General features: G+C 35.5%; 1 protein-coding gene across 7 annotated transcripts in view; it reads right to left on the bottom strand.

The window, feature by feature from the left end:
• ZRANB3 (zinc finger RANBP2-type containing 3) overlaps positions 1-15,452 on the bottom strand; it is a 254,596-nt gene that overhangs the window by 67,481 nt on the left and 171,663 nt on the right. For all 7 annotated transcript variants that reach the window (XM_059927591.1, XM_059927593.1, XM_059927592.1 and 4 more), the window contains 2 exons: positions 11,337-11,508; positions 9,869-9,985 (listed from right to left, as the gene is read on the bottom strand). In XM_059927591.1, coding sequence (XP_059783574.1) covers positions 9,869-9,985; positions 11,337-11,508 — 289 coding nt within the window. The remainder of the gene's footprint in view (positions 1-9,868; positions 9,986-11,336; positions 11,509-15,452) is intronic.

Genomic DNA, 15,452 nt, shown 5'->3' with positions numbered 1-15,452 from the left:
ACTAGGCTTTTGCCATGATGACTTACTTTTGGTTCCCTAAATATATCATTCCTGGTTAATCTTTGTGAGTTTGCACATATTATTCATGTGCTGAAATACATTCCATCAGCTCCATCCCATTCCCATTTCACTCCCCTCCACTTTGGTTTGCTAAATCTTAACTTGTTCATTCCTTGTAACATTTTTCCTGAATCCCCAAGACTTGGCCAAGTATCTTCTCCCATGTCCTTCCACAATATTCTGTTTTTAAGCCCTAAATATGCTCTATTGTAGTTGAACATTTACTTTTACTGTCTTCCCCAACAGACTCCAAGTTCCTTGAGAGGTAGGAACTACATAGTTCCTCCTACATAGTTCCATAGTGTAGAGGTAATCCACACTATGTCTTGTTCACCATGCCTCTCTAGCACCAAGCATAATCCTTGCCACATAGTAAGCACTCAATAAATATCTGTTGAATTAGGAAAACATTTAGCCAAAGAAAGGAAGCTTCAACTGTTAGTATGCACACAACATAGTAACCAATTTATAATCTGTGGTATTTCAGAAGTTCATTTACAAATAGGTTTGGGAGAACTCTGAAACACATTTTCACATGGAAACAATATTAAATGTAATAACCAGATACCTCCCCTCAAAGTTACCTACATCTATAATGTAGGAAGTCGGGGTAGCCTTCTGCTACCAATAATCTTTGGGAATATATTCCAATCTGGGACAACTGACTTTTCATCTCCTTTCTTTTTCTTCAAGGATCCTAGGAATTAGGTGCAACTTCCTATTGACTACCAACACTTCTGACTTCCAACTAGGGTTTCTTACACATGCAGGAAATTATCTAAAAGGTTCTCATATATATTCTTTTCCTTTAAGCAGCATTCTATACTCAGTACCAAGTACAAAAAAAGCTAAGTGAGCAAGCAAACAAAAAACAAGATAGTTATTAACTCTAAGAAAAACAATAGTTGTCAAAGAAATGTAATTATAGCTCAACTGTGAAATGTTTAACAGTCATTATACTGTAAACAATGAACACTGATAAAACCAAAAATTATGATATGGGAAAATAGAACAGGGGGAATGTATTGCAAATATTTTCTTCCAATCTATATTTTGCATTAGCATTTTCACAGCAGTGTCTTTCATACACAATAATTTTAAACACCATAAATTTTAAAGTTTTGAGTCCCATTTGTTTTTCCTTTAAAGTATGTGCTTTTTGTATCCTATCTAAAAAAATGTTCCTACCCAAAGGATGGGATATTTTAAAATATGTATGCTACTAAAAGTTTTATAAATTATCTTTTATATTTAAGTCTATGATTCACTTTAAGTTAATTTTTATGTATGGTGTGAAATAACGATCAAGGCTCTTTTTTTTTTTTTCTTATGGATATCTAATTGTCCTAGTACCATTTGTTGAAAAGACTATCATTTCCCTATTGGGTTATCTTGTCCCCTTTCCTAAGATCAGTTGACAATCAATATGAATGGCTATTTCTGATCTCTCTTTTCTGGTTCATTAAATGTCTATTCTTATGCCAATATCACTAAGTTTTATCACTGTAACTTTATAGTAAGTATTTATATTATGTGGTGTGAGTCTCCCAACTTCATTCAGAATTATTTTGGCTACAGTAAGTCCTTTGTGTTGCTTCATAAATTTTACATTCAGTTTGTCAATTTCAATAAAAACGACTACAGGGATTTTGATTAACATTGTATTGAGTATATAAATTAATTTACAAAGAAGAGGCATCTTAACAATATCAAATCTTCTGATTCATGAACATAATCTATCTTGTCATTTAAGTTTGCTTTACATTCTCTAAACAATGTTTCATAGTTTTCACTGAATATATTTTTTGCTGAATTTATTCCAAAATTAGCTCATGGTTATTGATGCTATTGTAAATCGTATTTTACAAATTTCAATTTCCAATTTTTCATTGCTAGTATATGGAACTACAAATGATTTTTGTATCTTGAACATGAATCCTGTGACCTTGATAAATTCAATCATTAGTTCTAGTAGCTTGAAGTGTTCTTTGATTTCCTATGTAGACAATCATGTTGTCCTTTTCAATCTGCATACCTCGTATTCCTTTTTCTAGGCTATTGCACAGTTATGAAAACAATATTGAAGCAAACAGTGATGAACTACAGTGGTGAGAGCAGACTTTCTTATTTTGTTCCTGATCTTAGGGAATAGCATTCAGTCTTTGAGCATTAACTATGATGTTAGTTGTAAGTTTTTCAAAAATGCCTTTTACTGGGATGAGGAAGTCCCTTTCTACTCCTAGTCTGCTGAGATGTTTTATCATGAATGGATGTGGAATTCTATCAAATGTTTTCATTGGGATAATCGAATGGTTTTCCATTTTGACTTTGTTAATGTGGTGAAATACCGTGATTAATTAATCCAATGTTATACAAACCTTGCATTGCTGGTATAAATACTTTTTAACATACTGGTGGATTTAATTTGCTAATATTTTGTTAAGGATTTTTATATTCATAAAGGATGTTGGTCTGTAGCTCTATTCTGATGTGTCTGTGTGGTTTTGGTATCAGAGTAATTCCAGCTTCATAAAATTATTTGAGAGATATTTATTCCTCTTCTGTTTTCTAAAAAAGTTTTAGTTAATAGATATGCACATATTTCTGAGTATTATGAATCAGAAAGAATTGACTCCTTTATCTTTATGTAAGTTTCCTCTCTAATCCTGGTAATATTCTTTGTTCTGAAGCCTACATCATTTCATATTAATATATTTACTTCATCTTTCTTTTGATTATTGTTTTCATCCATTTATTTTTAACCTTTAGCCTTTGTACTTAAAGAGAACTTCTTATAGATATCATATAATTTATGCAATCTGACAATTCCTGTCTTTTAATTGCTGGGTTTAGAGCATTTACACTTACTACAATTATTGACAAAACTGGATTTAAATCTACCATTTTGTAAGTTGCTTTCTATTTCACGTAGTTGTTCTTTGTTCCTTTATCTTCCTTTCCTTCTTTTGGATTAACTTGAATTTCTTCTGTCATTAGATTACTTTATTGTGTCCACTATATATACATCTTAAAACTTTTTATTTTGAAATAAGTTTAGACACATGAGAGGCTGCAAAAATAATACAGAGTTCCCATGTACCCTTAACCTAGCTTCCCCTAATGATCACTTCTTATATAATTATAGTACAATATCAACACCAGAAAATTACACTGGAATAATGATATTTTCTATCACTATAATCCTACCATTTTGAAAATGTTATAAAAATGGTGCCATGATGTATGTAAACTTTTGATATTGGCTTCTTTCACTAAGTATAATGCTTTTGCATTTATCAATAGTTCATTCCTTTTTTTAAAAAATATTATTGGAAATACATTTCTTCTTTTTTTTTTTTTAAATTAATTTATTTTTGGCTGCGTTGGGTCTTCGTTGCTGTGAGTGGGCTTTCTTTTTAGTTGTGGTGAGCAGGGGCTACTCTTCATTGCCGTGCGCAGGCCTCTCATTGTGGTGGCCTCTCTCATCTTGGAGCACCGGCTCTAGGTGCGCGGGCTCTAGAGCACAGGCTCAGTAGTTGTGGCACACAGGCCCAGCTGTTCTACAGCATGTGGGATCTTCCTGAACCAGGGCTTGAACCCGTGTCCCCTGCATTAGCAGGCGGATTCCTAACCACTGTGCCACCAGGGAAGCCCCAATAGTTCATTCCTTTTAATGGAGTATTCCATTATATGGATGTACTACAATTTGTTTGAAGGACATTTGGGTTGTTTCCAAGTTTGGGGTTATTATAAATAAACTCTTGTAAAGATGTTTGTGTAAACCCAAGTTTTCATTTCTCTACGATAAATATCCTGGCCCAGGAAGATCCCACACGCCAAGGAGCAACTAAGCCCAGGTGCCACAACTACTGAGCCTGTGCTCTAGAGCCTGCAAGCCACAACTACTGAGCCCTCATGCCACAGCTACTGAAGCCCGCACGCCTAGAGCCCGTACTCCGCAACAAGAGAAGCTACCGCAATGAGAAGTCTGCGCACCGCAACAAAGAGTAACCCCCGCTCACTGCAACTGGAGAAAGCCTGCATGCAGCAACAAAGACCCAATGCAGCCAAAAATAAATAAATAAATAAATAGATGTATTAAAAAAAAGAAAGAAATGGGGGCTAGATACCCTGCAAGAAATTTGGATTAAAAAAAAAAAATTTACATTTTTTTATGATTTACATTTTTTATGATTACTTTTTATCGCAACTATTGGCTTCTAAGCTGATTGAAAGAATTATTTTTTTCTCAGATACTATGTTTTTATTTCTAGCATTTTCATTTTACTGTCTTTACAGTTTCTATATTTCTTCTGAAATTTTCCATCTTTTTCATTTATGTTGTTTACCTTTTCTACTAGCTCCTTTAACATATTATTCATAGCTTTCTTAAAGTCCTTGTCTAATAGTTCTACAATCTGAGTTATTTCTCCATCTGGCTTTATAGATTACATTATCTTTGACAATGGATGACGTTTTTTAAAATTGCTTTTTTGTTTATTTCATAATTTCTATTAAATACTAGAAATTATGTGTGGAAGAACAGGACAGACTGAGATAAATTATATTTACACCCAAAAAAGGGCATGCTTCTTTTTCTATCAAGGTGATAGTATGTGAGGGACTGCGACAATCTAGTCAATATTGAGTTCTATTTAGGTTCTCTTGCTTTACCTTCAGTGCACCACAAATTTGAAATGCCCCCAACAGTGGGATGCTTCTACCTTGTGAAAGTGTGTGCCAAGAATTCTTCTAAGTGTCCCAACTGCACTCTAAGCTTTCAGCAGTCCCTACATGCCTGCACTATAGAGGGATGTCTCTCTCCCCCAGTACTCGATTAATCTTGATGGTTTCTCATTGTTCAGTTCATGATAATGGACGGAAGATTTCTTGGATCTACAGGTAGCACATCAGTATAAGGTAGGCCCTTTGCTCCAGCTGAGTCTTGGAGGTGTGGCTTTCCTGGTGTTTCTGTCCCTCTCTCCTAAGACAACCAAACTATGTCATATAAATGTGGGTGGTCCTGGGCAGGACAGAGGTTCCTGCCTCTCCTCCAGTAGTAAGAGATTTCTGTCTTAATAAAGGTTCTGATTTCAATAGGGTTTCCTGCCCAACTCCCAGGTATAGATGGCTTTTGTTTCTATTCAGCCCCCAAAAGCAGTTGATCCTGAACTGGATTTTGGAGGCTCGGGGAGGGGGACTTTACCTCTCTCACAGTGGCTTAAGTCTTTTGATTAGTGTGAGTTGAGAAAAGGGTCCAGGAAATAGGCAGGGTATTGTGCTTGTACGCTACCAGTAGGGGTGCTCTCTCACCTCCTAGTCAGCATGTGGTAGAGGCCAATGGAAATAAAGCTTGTGAGTGAGTATGGACTCCCTGTGTCAGGAACTCCTATTGTTTTGGACTGTCATGGCAGCCTATGCTCAGCTTTTATAATTCTGTTACATTTTAGCTGTTTTCTTCTTATCCACTTTTATGGTAGCTACGTTCTTACTGCTGCTCTGCCAAAGGAAAACACTTTATATGTCTCATCTCTCCTCTCAACAAACTAGGAAAAGAAGGAAATTTTCTCAACGTAGGAAAGGGCATCAATAAAAATCTTAAAGATAACATCATAATCAATGGTGAAAGACTGAATGCTTTCTTTCTAAGACGGGCAGCAGGGAAGTCTATTCAACCCTACCACTTCTGTTCAAAATTGTACTTTTGTTCCTTCAATGTGATAGGCAACAAAAATAAATAAAAGGCATACAGATTACAGGGAAGAAATAAAAGTACCTTTACATGCAGACAAAATGATGTCTATGTAAAAAATCCCAAAGAATTTACCAAAAAGCCATAAGAACTAATAAGTGAGTGCAGCAAGGTTACAAAATAAAAGATCAATATACAAAAATCAATAAAAATCCTGTATTTAGCAATGAAAAAGTAGAAATTTAAATTTAAAAGTACTATTTACAAGAGCATAAAAAGACATGAAATACCTAGAAATAAATCTAACAAAATGTATTCAAGAAAACTAGAAAACGTTGCTGGGAGAAATTAAAGTCCTAAATCAAAAGAGAGAGATACTCTTTTCATGGATCAGGAGATTGAATAATATTAAGAAGTCAATACTCAATACCGCCTCACACCTGTTAGAACAGCTATTATCAAAAAGAGAGGAAGTAACAAGTGCTGACGAGAATGTATAGAAAGGGATCCCTCGTGCACTATTGGTGGAAATGAAAATTGGTGCAGTTGATATGGAAAATTGTGTGGAGGTTCCTCAAAAATTTAGATGGAACTACCATATGATCCAGCAATTCCACTTTCAGGTATTTATCCAAGAAAATGAGAACACTAACTCAAAAAGATATATGCACCCCCATGTTCATTGCAGCATTATTTACAATAGCCAAGACAACGTAAGTGTCCACTGATGTATAAATGGATAAAGAAAATGTGGTATGTAGGGGACTTCCCTGGTGGCGCAGTGGTTAAGAATCTACCTGCCAATGCAGGGGACACGGGTTCAATCTCGGGTCCGGGAAGATCCTACATGCCGCGGAGCAACTAAGCCCGTGTGCCACATCTACTGAGCCTGCACTCTAGAGCCCGCCAGCCATAACTACTGAAGCCCATGTGCCTAGACCCGTGCTCTGCAACAAGAGAAGCCACTGCAATGAGAAGCCCGCGCACTGCAATGAAGCATAGCCCCCATTCACCGCAACTAGAGAAAGCCGCGCGCAGCAACGAAGACCCAACGCAGCCAAAAAAAAATGTGGTATGTATATATATACACACAATGGAATATAATTGAGTCATAATAAAGAAAGAAATCTTGCCATTTGCAACAACATGTATTGTTGAGGGTATTATGCTAATAAGCAAAATAAATCAGACAGAGAAACTCAAATACCTTATGATCTCACTTATATGTGAAATCTTAAAAAACAAACAAACAAACAAACAATTCCAACCCCCACTCCACCAAGCTCACAGATACAGAGAACAGATTGGTGGTTGACAGAGGCAAGGGGTTGGGGGCAGTGAGTGAAATGGGTAAAGGAGGTTAAAAGGTACAAACTTCCAGTTATAAAATAAATGGGTCATGGGACATAATATACAGCATGGCGACAGTAGTTAATGACACTGCGTTGCATGTTTGAAAGCTGCTAAACGAGTGGATCTTAAGGGTTCTCATCACAAGAAAAAAATTTTTGTGAGTATACGTGGTGATGGATGTTAACTGAACTTATTGTGGTGATCATTTTGCAATATATACAAGCATGAAATCATTATGTTGTACACCTGAAACTAATATAACGTTGTATGTCAACTGTATCTCAATTTAAAAAAAGAAGTCAATTCTTACAAATTAATCCATAGATTCAAAACAATTCCAATCAAAATTGTACATACTTAAGCTAATTCTAAAAACTCATAAGGAAAAGCAAAGGACTTATAAGGGACAAAACAATTTTGAATAAGAATAAAGTAGGGGGTGAACACCGTGTGATTTCAAGACTTATTATAAAGGTAGAGTAATCAAGCCAATGTAGTATTCTGTAAGGTCAGATGTATAGATCAATGAAACAGAATAGAAAGTTCAGGAACAGACCTATACATATATAACTAAGTGATTTTTTATGAAGGTGCCACGACAACTCAATGAGGGAAAAACTGTCTTTCCAACAAAGAGTGCTGGAACAATTGAAAATCCATATGCAAACAAACAAAAAAACCCAAAAATCAGAAAACAAACTGAACCTCCACCCTGAACAAGCCACCTCAATGAGAAGCCCGAGCACCGCAACAAAGAGTAGCCCCCCACTGTCTGCAACTAGAGAAAGCCCGTGCGCAGCAACAAAGACCCAGCACAGCCAAAAATAAATAAAATAAAATAAATAAATTTATATATATATAAAAAAATAAAACAGAAATGGGATCTACAGACTTGGAAGAATTATTTGGAAATGACATATATGTTAGAGAATTTGTTTCCAAAATATATCAAGGGCTCTTATAACCCCATATAAATATGGGCTTGATATGAACACTTTTCAAAAAAAAAGAAATGAATGGCTACAAGGCACATGAAAATATGCTCAATATCATTAGTCATTAAGAAAAGGCAAGTTAAAATAATCATGAGATACTACTACATACCGAGAAAAATAACTAAAAATAAACAGACTGACAATACTAAGTACTGACAAAGATATAGGACAACTGGAACTCTGATACATTGCCAGTAGGGATGCAAAATGATATAGCACTTGGAAAAACAATTTCACAGCTTTTTATGAAGTTAAATCTATGCTTTCCACATGACCCAGCAATCCCAGTTCCAGCTATTTACTCAAGGGAAGTGAAAATATATCCATACAAAGACTTGTACATGAATGATTAAAACAGGCTTATTCACAATAGCCCAAACTGAGACTATGCCAAATGGCCATTATGTGGTAAAGGAATTTAAAAAGATTGTTATATTAATATAGATATATAAATATTTATGTATCCATACATTGGAATATCAGTCAGCAATATAAATGAAAAAACTAATGGATCAATATTCAAAAGCTTTATGCTAAGTGAAATAAGCCAGACAAAAGGCTACATACTATAGGATTCCATTTTCGTGACATTCTGGAAAATTCAAAACTATAGTGATAGAAAGCAGATCTGTGACCACCAAAGTCTAGAGGGAGGTGTGACGGAAATGACTACAAAGGTGCATGAGGAACCTTTTGGGGTAATGAAAATATTCTCTACCTTGATTGCAGTGGTAACTGACTATATGTATTTGTCAAGCCTCATCAAACAATATGTTTTAAAAAGAGAAATTTCACTGTATATGAATTATACCTCAATAAACCTCTCTTTAAAAAATTATGTTATAGAGAAAAAAAAATTATGTTATAGGGACTTCCCTGGTGGTGCAGTGGTTAAGAATCCACCTGCTAATGCAGGGGACACGAGTTTGAGCCCTGGTCCAGGAAGATCCCACATGCCGCGGAGCAACTAAGCCCGTGCGCCACAACTACTGAGCCGGTGCTCTAGAGTCTGCAAACCACAACTACTGAAGTCCCATGCGTAGAGCCATGCTCCGCAACAAGAGAAGCCACCGCAATGAGAAGCCCGTGCACCACAATGAAGAGTAGCCCCTGCTCACCACAACTAGAGAAAGCCCGCACGCAGCAACGAAGACCCAACGCAGCCAAAAATAAATAAAAAATAAATTTAAAAAAATTATGTTATAAAAGATCTCAGAATTGGAGAAAGATGACACTCATTAGTATGTATAAGTTCAACCATGTCGGTAAAAACAGCTGACAATGTGTGATGCGTCTACTTGAGAGTCATACTGAGATTTAAAAACTCTAACACCCTCTAATTTGCACTTTTGGACAAACAGAATGTGAACATATCTATCTGCAGGGATCTAAAAACATAATACCAATTAAAAATGATTGACTTACATAAAAAAAGATGATTTGTAGCAATTATGTAGGAACACCATGGAAAAAGCTGGCAACAAAGATGAATATATATAAGTCCTTTAAATGAGAAAGTGTAATATATATTATACTCCCTCATCAAAGTATACCCATATATAGAAAAGGATCGATATATGAACAGGTATAATAGTGTTCATTATACTACTGTTTACTTTGAATATGTCTGAATTTTTCCGTAATAGAGATTAAAAATTAAATGGCAAAGACACGTTGCAGTATGCAAATAATCTGCTTAATTAAAAAAAATTAAATACATTAAAGAATTTGTATCAAGACAAACACATGATGGCCCAGCAATGAGTACCTTGGCAATAGCAGTTTGCTTAAACATGCGAGTAATCAACCCCATGACAGTCTTGGTGGCATCTGAATTTGGAGCTCTCATTAATTTTTCCCACTCTTCAAAGCTGGAATTCAATTCCTATGTAGGAGAAAATAATGTTTAGAAATACAGCATAAAGAACATAGCAATTAATTCAATAATGAATCATGTCCTACTTATTTTTTTATATAGAAATATATATATATGAAGAAAAATTCCCAAAGGTGCCAGTATGTTGATTTAAAAAACATCAATCAGTGTGGAGGTAGGTCAGACACATGTTTACGCTAATGACAGAAAGCAATGACAAGGTGTGGGAGGAAACCAAGCCCTTTGCTAACATCATATATCAAACAACTGCAGCCTTCTCTTACAGAGGAGCATGTAGTAAAGTAAAAATAAAAATTTAAGAAAAATTTTAAATAAAATTTTTGTGTAAAAACAAAAACTTAAAGAACTCACAGTAGCAAAAATATATATGGTAGCAAAGCATTTTTTACTAAAAGCATTGAATTTATTTAAATAAGCATAAAGACTTGGGGAATATTAGTTAAATAAAATGTAACATAGTCATATATTAACACTTATTTTTCTTTTGTTAAAATAATGGATAGAGAAAATCAGATCGTTTTTATTTTACCAATAATATATTGCTCAATGTTTACAAAATTCTTAGTCTCAGCTTTCAAGACAAAACAAGGCAATAAACAGTCTTTGTTGACAAAGTTATATCCAGATTTGAAGAAATTTCAGAGACTATAAAAGCACTGTACTCCCCAAAAGTAAATGTAGACAAGGATTACCTAATCTTGTATTACCAATTCTGGTTTCTAATATGTTGAACTTTACATCTTACAACATGATCACAGAGTTTTAGGATTTCAAGAACAGGGGGCTGGATCCAAATTATCCTAGAAGACAGCTACTCATACTTAAAAAAAAAAAAAAAAAATCCTACAGCAAGAAAAAGAACTTCCCTTGCTAATTATTGGGCTTCACACCCTACATATACTTAGAATTCTTTTTTTTTTTTTTAACATCTTTATTGGAGTATAATTGCTTTACAATGGTGTGTTAGTTTCTGCTTTATAACAAAGTGAATCAGTTATACATATACATATGTCCCCATACCTCTTCCTTCTTGCGTCTCGCTTAGAATTCTTAATACTAAGTCTATGTTGCAATTGAAGTGCTTTTTTTCTCTATTTAGCAGAAATATATTTTTTGATGACTAAGATACTAAATCTTTTCACATTATTTGATGACTAAATTTAAATTCTTCCTGCTCTCTTCTTGAAATGATACAAAGCCAATTCATATGGCTCTATTAATTAAACCTATTTTAAGAAAGTGGACTTTTCCTTCTGTGAAATATGAAATATGTGCTATCCTTCACAGTATAATTTAAAATGATTTCAAATAAGACTCTCAATCAAACACGGGTTCTCACCTTGGCTGCTGCTGATGGAAGATCAAATGGAATACGCTGTCTGATTTTAGGGGGCAGCTGGGTTAAAACTTCAGCCTTTAATCTTCTAATCATTATGTCACTTAATAGCTGATGAAGTTCATTAAGATTTGATGCCCCTCTGCAATCCCACTGAAGTCTTTTACCAAAATATCTGTTAATATAAAGAAAACACATGTAGCAAAGCTGAACTTTAGAGTAAGAAAACAATTTACCCAGTGTGTTCTTCCTTTTAATGATAAGGAGCCATGACGCTGTTTATTTCTTTTTTTCTTTTAAGATTTTTTTTTTTTTGATGTGGACCATTTTTAAAGTCTTTATTGAATTTGTTACAATATTGCTTCTGCTTTTACATTTTGGTGTTTTTGGCCGCGAGGCATGTGGGATCTTAGCTCCCTGACCAGGGATCGAACCCACTCCCTCTGCATTGGAAGGTGAAGTCTTAACCACTGGACTGCCAGGGAAGTCCCTTTACTTTTATTTTTGAATGCAAATTAGTTTCAAAAAGCTCAGCTTTAGAAATAGTAATGAATAAGATTACACATTACTCTCAGCTGTAGTAAATGTTAGTGTTTAAACATAGTGTTTATACTGAGTTAATAAAAGGGTGGGATGAACTGATAACTCTGAATACCACTGGCATTTTGGATGACCTCACACGTGGCAGTGTGTTTAGCAGATCTAGCCCTAAATAAGCACTAACTGCAAGTACACCAGCCAGTATACGTAACAACCAAAACCAGCTAAAATGATTTCCACAAATTCTAGGAGGCAATATTATCTCCCATTGAACTGTTAAGGAGAGCAGATAGATCACTCGGTGATCTCTTCTTCCTTTGAACCACTGGACTGACAGCAAAGGAAAAAAAAAAAGGTACAAATGCACTATGAAAGAGAGATGGGAGAGAAAACATCAGAGGATAAGTGATTCCAACAAACGTTTGTAAGTCAGACAGACAAGCGGTAGCTGACCTGACAAAAGAAAGTAAGCTACAATTTAAAATGTTTGCAGTAGGGAACTTATCCTCTAGATCTCTGAGAAGATCAAGAGTTGGAAGCACCAAGCACTGAGGTAGGTATTAAATCTAGTGGACCTATTGAACTTAGGCTTCAGGACAGCTGGCCTAATAGCATCCCTGAATCACTGTGACAACCCCACACAAATCCACAAAATTCCCAATCATCTTCCAGGGGCCAATACTACTAAAAATAGCTACTAGAGAATAATTAACAAAGGAAAAATTCCTGTTAGGTTGTATTATAATTACTAATATTAAAAATTAAATAACTATTCATTTTAGTGCTATTTGGTGGTATATAATGCAAACAGTGTCATTTTGAGAAACCTGGAACTTGGCTGACATTGATTATTTTTTTAGTTTAATGTATTTTGATAGCAAACATACAGGAATAGTACCAAAAACATTAAAATCATGTATTTGCATGTAGAATTGATTAGAAAAGTATAGTGAATGGATGGAATTACTGTATGATAAAATGACAGACACCACTTAGTTGTCATCAATAAGAAATGTATTTGCTTTAAAAAACTAAAGGCTAAAAAAAAAACAAAAAAAAAAACTAAAGGCTGGCATTGTAAAAAATTTAATAGGTTTAGTTATAATTGTTATAAATTGAATTACTGAAACTTGTTTATTGAAATATTTTGACTTCCTTTAATGCTTTATGTCTCCATATTTATATTAAAACTTTATACACTAATGAAAATGGAAAAATACTTGCCAATAACTGATTCTGTCACCTATTTTTCCATTCACAATCAAGATACTTAAGTACATTTTGACCTCACGGTAGAAAAAAAAAAAGGAAAAAAAATCTAATTTTTGTCAATTATATCTTAATAAAACTGGAGAAAAAAACTGAACAGGAAAAAAATCTAATGTTTAGGACTACAGAAAATGAGGAAAAGATGTTGGGTCTTTTTTTGCTGCCATTAAAATGAATTCTTAAGCACATTCTCCACCTTTGCAACACATTGGGCAAGTGTACAACATGCTAAGTGGAGGTCTTCTGGCACAATTATTCCACTTTGGTACAGAGAGCACACAGGTGCTGTCACACAGGCTAACCACATAGGCCTCACCTGCCTCCTGCAGAGCACAAAATAGTTGAGCACCACATGCACAGGTCTGCTTTGAAGTCGGAGCAATCTAATTTCAGATGCCACACACTACCAGTACCAGGCCTGTAACAATGAGGTTTCTTCACCCCTCCAGGAGAAGGCACTCTATTGAGAGAAGCTTTTGTAGCCAGTTGCCTCCTGGGTGCTTTGCCACTGGTTGATTGCAAGCCCTATACTTGGTGTAAATGATGGTTTAGAGAAATCCTTTCAACCACCCTCCCTAATCCTCACTCCTTCTCTTTTAGCTGGAGTCAGACCCCTTGAGGTGGTATTGACTTTAAAGAGTGTTGGCAACACCACATGCTTCTGAGCCCCAGACTCAAGTTTGGGGTGCAAAAGGCAAATGAGAAGGGGAGGGAGGGCTAGAGATGCCACCTGTAAACACCTAGTCTCTTCTCCTTAAATTTGATGTAAATTATACATACTTTTTGGAATATCCTATTCTTTCTTAAAAACAGCTTTACGAAGATATAATTCATAATTCCATACAATTCACCCACTTAAAGTGTACAATTCAATAACGGTTTCTAGTATATCCACAGATATGTGCAACTACCACCATCACAGTAAATTTTAGAACATTTTCATCATCTCAAGAAGGAACCTTGGGCTTCCCCAGTGGCACAGTGGTTAAGAATCCGCCTGCCAATGCAGGGGACACAGGTTCGAGCCCTGGTCAGGGAAGATCCCACATGCCACGGAGCAACTAAGCCCATGTGCCACAACTACTGAGCCTGCGCTCTAGAGCCTGTGAGCCACAACTACTGAGCCTGTGCTCTAGAGCCCGCGAGCCACAACTACTGAAGCCCGTGTGCCTAGAGCCCGTGCTCCACAACGAGAAGCCACTGCAATGAGAAGCCTGCGCACCACAATGAAGAGTAGCCCCTGCTTGCCGCAACTTGAGAAAGCCTGCACGTAGCAACGAAGACCCAACGCAGCCAAAAATAAATAAATAAAACAAATAAATTTATTAAGAAAAAAAAAGAAAAAAAAGACTCTCGTATCCTTTAGCTATCGCTCCCTTAACCTCTGTCCTGTCTACCCAGCCCTAAGCAACCACTAATCTATTTTCTGTCTCTAAAGATTTTCCCATTCTGAATTTCCATATATATGAAATCATACAGCACTGTATAGTCTTTTGTGACTAGCTTCTATTACTTAGCATAATATTTTCAAGATTCATCCATGTTGTAGCAAATAATATTCCATTGTAGCGATATACCACATTTTGTTTATTCATTTATCTGTTGATAGACATTTGGGTTGTTTCCAACTTCGGGCTTTTATAAACAATGCTGCTATCAAAATTCATGTACAAGTTTTTTTGGGGACATATACTTTCATTTCTCTTGGGTATATACCTAGGAGTTGAATGGCTGGCTTGCACGGTAATTCTATGTTTAATCATTTGAGGAAGTGCTAGACTGTTTTCCAGAGTAGCTAGATCAGTTTACATTCCAACCAGCAGTGTTCAAGGATTCCAATTTCTCCATATCTTCATCAACACTTGTTATGTGACTTTTTGAGTTTAGCCATGCTAGTGGGTATGAAGCGGTATCTCACTGAGGTTAGCCATGCTAGTGGGTATGAAGTGGTATCTCACTGAGGTTTCGATTTCTATTTCTCTGATGACTAATGATGTCAAGCATTTTTTTTTCATGTGCTCATTGGCCATTTGTATGTCTTTGTTGGAGAAATGTCTATTCAAATACTTCACCCATTTTTGAATTCAGTTGTCATACTGAGTTGTATGAATTCTTAATATATCTAGATACAAGTCCCTTATAAAATGTATGATTTACAAACAATTTCTCCTATTCTGTGGGCTGTCTTTTCATTTGTTTCTATTAACAATTTTGTTTGCTTAAGTTACCATTTATTTCAGATGTTAAGTCCTAATGTTATTTAACTTGTTGTGTTAAATAACATTAGAAGTGGGACCTTATAGCATGTTG

The sequence above is a fragment of the Balaenoptera ricei genome, chromosome 7, assembly GCF_028023285.1.
Source record: "Balaenoptera ricei isolate mBalRic1 chromosome 7, mBalRic1.hap2, whole genome shotgun sequence".
In the NCBI taxonomy this organism is placed as follows: Eukaryota; Metazoa; Chordata; class Mammalia; order Artiodactyla; family Balaenopteridae; genus Balaenoptera; species Balaenoptera ricei.
This window is presented reverse-complemented; position numbering and strand designations above follow the sequence as displayed.